The 7,780-nt window shown below is 41.3% G+C and overlaps 1 protein-coding gene across 1 annotated transcript; it reads left to right on the top strand.

The window, feature by feature from the left end:
- The first annotated feature begins 2,196 nt into the window (after positions 1-2,196).
- Positions 2,197-7,186, top strand: UQCRFS1 (ubiquinol-cytochrome c reductase, Rieske iron-sulfur polypeptide 1). The gene is made up of 2 exons (XM_068527578.1): positions 2,197-2,460; positions 6,302-7,186. Exons 1-2 carry the CDS (start codon positions 2,247-2,249, stop codon positions 6,910-6,912), a joined length of 825 nt encoding a protein of 274 aa, XP_068383679.1. The 5' UTR covers positions 2,197-2,246; the 3' UTR covers positions 6,913-7,186.
- Positions 7,187-7,780: the final 594 nt, after the last annotated feature.

Genomic DNA, 7,780 nt, shown 5'->3' with positions numbered 1-7,780 from the left:
GTTACAACATATAAGTGTATCAAATCAACAAGTTGTACTCCTTAAACTTACACATGTTATATGTCAATCATATCTCAATAAAACTGAAAAAAATATGATGTGTCTTTGGGTAAGTCATTTGTCTTCTCTGAATCTCAGTTTCTTCATCTAGAAAATTTAAAGAGTTATTTTTATTATTATTATGGACATTTACATAGCACTTGCCAGGCACAGTTTCTACTCACTTTATATATATTAATCCATCTAATCCTTAAAATAACCCTTTGGGGGGTAGATACTATTATTATTCTCATTTTATAGAAGAACTGAGGCATACACAGAGGTTATATATAAATCATCTTAGGATATAGCTTGTGAATAGCAGAACTGGGATTGAACCCTGAGAGTCTAGTGATAACAATTCCTACTCTGCTCACCTTATGAAGCTCCTTCCTTTTTTCACCATTCATCCTTCACTTACTCTTACCCACCTCAGAGGGCTGTTGTGATATTAAGTGTGTTATTTTATGTAAAGCACTCCAACTGTGCATGGCATGTACTAGCTGCTCTGGAAGGGTCTGCTTTTATCATTTGGGTTGTTGCTGGGGTGAACCCGGTGCCGGCCCTGTGGCTAGCCGAGTCAGGGTGGCCCCTGAGGATGCCAGTTCCAATCTTGAGAGTACAACACAGTCCCTGGGGCAATAAGCAAGGCCAAGACCTAGGCCCTGAGGAGGGTCCAGGCAGAAGTGGTCAGTGTGCTGTGGACCTAGAGAGGAATATCATTGAGTCATCAGGAATCAAATGAAGGCTTCTCAGAGTAGGTAGATGATATGTCAGATAAAAACAATACCAGCAAACCCTCACCTGGAGCTTAGTATGCGCCAGGCCCCTTGGGTGCTTTATACATGCTAATACATTTATTCCTCACAGACGGTATCATCACCATCCCCATTTTACAGGTGAGGAAACTGAGGCATAGAGGGGTTAGGAAACTTGCCTAGGTCACAGAGCCCATGCAAGCGTACAGAGAAACATCATTGGTTCATACACCCACCACCATCACAATTCTGCCAAATCTGTACACTGCTTGTATTAATATTTACTTAATATTTAAATTAACTCACTTTTGACTAAATAAATGTAAAACAAACTTTATCTCACTACAGTCTTTGGAAAATCAGTATGGTTAGAAAATGTATACCACGAAAATAAACTATTATTAAATCCTCTCTAGATTCAACTACCTAACGGCTTTGAATTTAAGACCTATTCTGTTAAAGGAGAGATTAGTAAGTCTTGAGAAGAATTAAAGATATACTAACACCAAACTGGGACTTTCTCATTGGCGTAATCAGAAGAATTTAAAGAGAAGTAAAAAGGGAATAACATTCTCACCATGTGATAGAAACTGATTTAGGGACTATCTCTGCATCCCCTGAAATCTCACTTAGGGAAACTGTGACAATAGGTAAGAGCACAGACTAAGAAGACAGATTTCCCCACTTCAGAGCTTACTGGGTTATCCTGTCCTGGGCACATAACTCCTCTAAACCTCTGTTTCCTCACTGGTAAAATGGTAGCTATAGGGATCTTGATTATAAATGAAAGAATGAAGGTAAAGCACAAAATCTAATACATAGTAAACGCTTAATAAACATAAGTCACCACCATCATCATCATTATTAAGCTTTGCACATAAGTCTCTGGACTTTTAAAAATGCTTTTAAGGTTTTAGTTAGATAACGATAATAATCATCATAGTAAACACATAGCAATTACTACATATTAAGTTCAGCTCTGGGTTTTCTATGTATACCCAACCATATTTTACATATATGGTTGGGTATATATATAAACATTTGCACACATGTTAAGAACTATTATTATCCCTATTTAAACTATTATGATAACTTATTCTTATCCCTAGGTTCCCATAAATGAGCTTTTTGCCCTAACGGACGCAAAATCGACCCATGGGACATTCCTGGGGGCCTCCATTGCCCCCTTTCTTGGGGCAGATCCCTGAACTCAGGCCGCTACACAACCGGGGCTAACACAGGAGGCCACACGCCTTCCTACCTGCCCGGCCTCGCACCGCCTCTGACTCTGCGGCCCTCCAGGCTCGCCCCGCCCCGTATGGGGGCGGGGCTCCTCTTCTGCCGGCGCGCTGACGTCACGGGTCCTGCGCCTTCAGCCCCTGTTCGCGCCTGCGCCGCGGGCGGTTGGTCGTCACTGTGACCGGCTTGGCCTGTGGAGCTGCCGTCGCCATGTTGTCGGTCGCCGTTCGCTCGGGGCCGTTTGCGCCCGTCCTGTCGGCCACGTCCCGCGGCGTGGCGGGCGCGCTGCGGCCCCTGGTGCAGGCCGCGGTGCCCGCCACTTCGGAGTCGCCAGTACTGGATGTGAAGCGGTCCTTTCTGTGCCGGGAGTCGCTGAGTGGCCAGGCCGCGGCCCGGCCTTTGGTCGCCTCCGTGGGCCTCAATGGTGAGCCTGGCTGAGGGGAGCGACCGGGGGTTGAGGGGTCCCTCTTTTCTTGCTCCCTCCGGCCCTGGACCCAGGGAGCAGCCGAGAAGGGCGGGGGGGGTCTGCCGGAAGATGGAGCGGAGCCCTGTTTGTGGATGGGGTTGCCTGCCGGGCTGGGTTGACCTTGGGCAGGCCTCTGTACCTCCCCGGGCCTCGGTGTCCTCACCTGTGCGGGGGCGCTGCTCCGTTGGGCGGTCTCAGGTGACCTCCATCTCTGACATTCTGGGCCTCTGTGGTTGTGCATAGGCTTCCCAACCACAGGCTAAATTTTCTACTTCGTCGGTTAAGTTCAAGAACTATGGAGTCCGACTGCTTCTAGCAAAGTCTGACAAGAGATTTTGCTGCTTACAGGTCGTTTGCCTTTGGGCAAATTCCTAAACGTGTTCCCTCACCAGTGAAATGGATTAATGATTATACCAATTTCGTAGGTTATATCGTAAGGTTCAGATGGAAAAATTATACGTTAAGCCATTAACACATTCTGGGGGCACTTTATAAATTCTCAAAAAACAGGAATTGATTTTAATATTTGAAAAGTTGTCCCGCTCGCTACCTCCCATCCTTTAGTCTCCTTCCCTGTCACCACCGCAGATCCGAAGAAAAAGAAGCCGCAAGGTCGTTTATAGTGTAGACTACACTGCAGAGTATCAGCAGTGTTTTCAGGCACTGGGCCAAAGGGTTTTCACACCATAATGAATTTCATCCTCAATAAGAGCAACCGGCAGAGGTTGATGATACTCCCATTTGACAGATGAGAAAACAGACTACAAGAGGTGAAGTGACTTGCACAAGGATACACGTTGTGTATGTGATAGTGTGTGGATTTGAAAGACTGATTTAGCCATAAGCTCTCACCAGGAGTGTGTTTTACACCCTCTGTCAGCAGAGCCTAGTTTATCTTTGGTGCCTTGTTTTCTGTTTTTCTTTTTATGCTCTGTTTGGAGATCCTGAATTGGCAACTTGTGAGCCAGGTGCCTGAGGTCTGCCCAACTTGCATAGTTTTAAAAAACAGACTATGTCTGGCGTCTCTGGAAGTGTTGAAAGTTGGCAGCACTGGGCTCTAGTTCCATGTCTAGTGTGCTGTGCGTTGGCTGCACCCTTAGTCGGAGCAAGTGCTTTTCCAGTTCATCACAGCCCTCATCAGGTCTACTTGATTCATTGTGCTGCCTGCCTGGCCTCATTGGCAGTTGTATTGGTGACCTTTGCCCTACACCAAGTTGCCCCCACCCTCTTTATTCTGCCTTCATTCACCCTTTTCTCTTTACTTTAAATGGTCCTCCCACTCAGTTTTCCACGTTTCCAAGTCTTACCCATCCTTTCAATCTCAACTCAGGATCAGGTCAATAAAATTTTACATTTGCTGATTCCTTTACGTTTTATAGCACATAACACTTTCCACTCTGTATTGCATTTATTGGTGATTCCTCTGACCTTGAGCTTCAATGTGTGTTATTTTTCTATCTTCCACTACCTCAGGTTTTGCATATAGTTGGTGCAGAGTATTTGTGAATGAATAAAGTGGCAATTTTTTTTAGCAGGCACCAGTGGGTTTTAGAGAAATTGCCCAAGCCAGTTCTTTGGACCTTGAGGTGAGAAACACTAAGGGAGGAGAAAATTTCAGCAACAAAGGTGAAAAGTATCTTGGAATTTGTCAAATAGCTAAAAGAGTTTCTTTTAAAAATCAGGGGCTTACCTGACTTCTCCAAGAAGTGGTAAAGTAGAAACATAAGGCAAACCTCTTTTCTGTAATCATGCCTTCAGCTTGAAGCTTAAATTCATATTAAAATCTCCTGTATAGATGGTTTGTGGAAAGATGGTTAGTAGAGGATGTGGGAAGGGGTGGTTGGGTCAGGAGAAGATCCCTGAGTTGGGACACATTAGAGCTCACCTTAAACAAAACAAAACAAACCAAAAAACCCTGTTTTGTTATAATGCCTTAAGTTTTCTCCATTTCTAGATGATGTTTCTATAAGTATCTGATTTTATTTTAGTTTAGAGCTAAATCTAGCTAGCATTTTTGCTACTAAAAGTCACACCTAATACAATTCATATAAATTATTTAGAGAATGATTTTTGCAATATGGCAGTTTATGTTCTTGATGGTGCTCAGTATTTTAAAGTGTAACCTACTAGATAGAATGGGAGTAGACAACTGGATTTCTTTTGCCACCAAATCTCTGGATGATAGTGACAAAGCCATTCTATTTAGTGTCTCTGTACATTTCCTTGTGTGGAAGGGTTGTAAATAGGACTTTTAACATAGAAGTATGAACTTTGGTTTCTTCATCTTTTAAGTATGATACACATCTTTCCTGTGTAATCCCAGACAGTGCTAAGGGAAAGTAATTCATACTTAAGTAGGGTAGTATGTGATATGTCACTTTGCCATAGTTGTGAATCTCAAGTAGTCACTACTTGTGTCCTGGTCCCCTACAGAAAATGTTGAGTGAGTTAGAAAAGTACATAGAGTACTTTTGATAGGTTTCACCATTGTCTGTGAATACTTATGGCTTCCATAAAATTACTGACCTTGAGAACCATGTGAAATGTATTATTGTAATGTTTGACTGCTCAAGGAAGTATGTTAGGATGGGACAGCCTAGTAGGTCAAGTAGAATCGCAACTTATATGAAAATGCATTTTAAAAGTGCATATTTTTTTTGGAAACATTTTCTAAAAGTAAGGAACTTTTAGTGTCCCCTTTTCTAAAAAGGAAACCTGTAGCAGATTTCCTTAAATGAGTATAGAGTTTACAAAGAGATTTACTTCCTGAAACATACTTAAAAGTGATACTGTAAGTTAAATTTTTGTCAGACATTTAAAAACGGTATGGGACAGAAGGACATACCTTTTTTTTTCAAAAAATAAACTGCTTGCATCCAGAATACTGCATAAACAGTAATTATTTGCTTATTTAATATTCATTTGATGTAAACATCTGGCCTTTTTATGGCCTGCAGTGGTAGTGTCCCAGTTGAGAGATTCTCAGCAGTAAAAAAAGAAAGATAATGCCCCTACTCTTATAGATGTTATTGCCCTTCACTGAAGAGCCGGATACATGAAAAATTTGCTCTTTTTTTTTTATATTAAATTGAAATAATTGGTTCTTTTGGAGATTTCATTTGATTTTGATAGCTACGTATCCTGATAAGGATATCCTTTTCTGCCCATTGGCGGTTTTACTTGAATTTATACCCCAAAATCTAGAATAGAAATCTCTAAGTTTTATGCAACTAAAGCTATACTGTTTACAGAATGTTTATTATCTTATAATTAGTGTTTTATGAATTTTTAGCAGTTCTTTCAGAGAGCAGGTAGATAGGAAAATAAAGTTAGACATTTGGTTTAATAAAATGATCACACATCAATTTAATGAGTGGACTAGATGAGTTTTAGGGTCTCTTCTAATCCAGAAAATATGGGTGATATTTATGTCTTAGATTGAATTTTGGGGGACTTAAAATGTTGCTGTTTACAGTGCTATTTAACTTTTTTTAACTTGATACACTGAATTGTTATGAATTCTGAATCGCTGTGTTCAGTCAGGAGGAACTCAATTATACCTATTATCTAATGATTTCATACCAATATGATTGGTAGTGGTTGACTTCATTTTGTTTTCAGTATTTTATATGCTGGCATTGCCAACTTGACCATTTCTGAGACCAGTGAGTGCCAGCCATATTTCACATTTTTATAATTTGATTTTTGCTTGTGAATCCATAAAGGTCCATTTCCTGATGTATGCCCCTTTCAGAGTCCTTATCTAATTGTGTTTTTTAACCTTCTGTTTATCTTGCAGTCCCTGCTTCTGTTCGTTATTCCCATACGGACATCAAAGTGCCTGACTTCTCTGACTATCGTCGTGCTGAAGTGTTAGATAGTACAAAGTCTTCAAAAGAGAGCAGTGAAGCTAGAAGAGGTTTCTCCTATTTGATAACTGCAACAACTACTGTGGGTGTTGCGTATGCTGCCAAGAATGTCATCTCTCAGTTTGTTTCCAGCATGAGTGCTTCTGCTGATGTGTTGGCCATGTCGAAAATCGAAATCAAGTTATCCGATATTCCAGAGGGCAAGAACATGGCTTTCAAATGGAGAGGCAAACCCCTGTTTGTGCGCCATAGAACCAAGAAGGAAATTGACCAGGAATCTGCAGTTGAAGTGTCCCAGTTGAGGGACCCACAGCATGATTTAGAACGAGTAAAGAAACCTGAGTGGGTTATCTTGATAGGTGTTTGCACTCATCTTGGTTGTGTACCCATTGCAAATGCAGGAGATTTTGGTGGTTATTACTGCCCTTGCCATGGGTCACACTATGATGCATCTGGCAGGATCAGGAAGGGGCCTGCACCTCTCAACCTAGAAGTTCCCTCATATGAGTTCACCAGTGACGATATAGTGATTGTTGGCTAGAGACCAGGACTCAGGTCATAGGCTTCTTTCAGTCTTCGTGTCACCTCAGAAGAGTTATTTGAAAACAAGCCTTCTGTACTTCGAATTAGTTGGTTTGAAATAGTTAAGAATTGCTAATGATGTGTTTGCAAACATGTGAAGTAAATTGAATTTAATGTTGAATACTTTCAAGCATTCACCTAATAAAGCCACTGTTAAACATGGTTATGCTCAAAGACTTCAAAGGTGCAGTGTCTTTGGTAGTTAATTCTAATTAAAAATTACCGGTGTACAAGATATTTGTGAAATCTATAATTGACTCTCTTGTTTATTTATCTTCTTTGTGTCAGAGACAGAGATTCTACAGAGCTCATGGTTAGGATGAGGTAGAATTAGCTGGTTGTCTCCAAGACCTGGGAGATGTTTTTTGGCATTGGCAGAAACAATAGTATCCAAGTTTCCTTTATTTTGCACACCTGGCTATGTGTGTGGGATACCCCTCCACTCCCCCCTTTATGACAGGCCAAGAAATTTTATTCATCATTTATGGGAGTAACTTAGTAATTAGAATTCTTCAGTTTTAAGAGGCAGTGGCATGGGATATTATCTGAGAGAAGCTTTCCAAAAGTGGAGTGCTCCTCTGTTATTTCCTTCATCTGGTGTGGGTATTCATGTCTCCCAAAGCTCCTGCATCCATCCTATCAAGAGGAAGAAAGGGGGTAGTGCATCTGAGATTTAATACTGTCTTTGTGTGAAAATGATCTTGCTGGTTTTGTTTCTTTGATGATTACATTTTGAGGTGTTTCTTCCAGTTGGATTTGCAGTCACCACTTTTCACTGTGAAGTGAGGGTGGGCATAGGGAGATATACCAGAATTAACACCCTCTTC

This window comes from Eschrichtius robustus, chromosome 19 (genome assembly GCF_028021215.1).
Source record: "Eschrichtius robustus isolate mEscRob2 chromosome 19, mEscRob2.pri, whole genome shotgun sequence".
Taxonomy (NCBI): domain Eukaryota; kingdom Metazoa; phylum Chordata; class Mammalia; order Artiodactyla; family Eschrichtiidae; genus Eschrichtius; species Eschrichtius robustus.
This window is presented reverse-complemented; position numbering and strand designations above follow the sequence as displayed.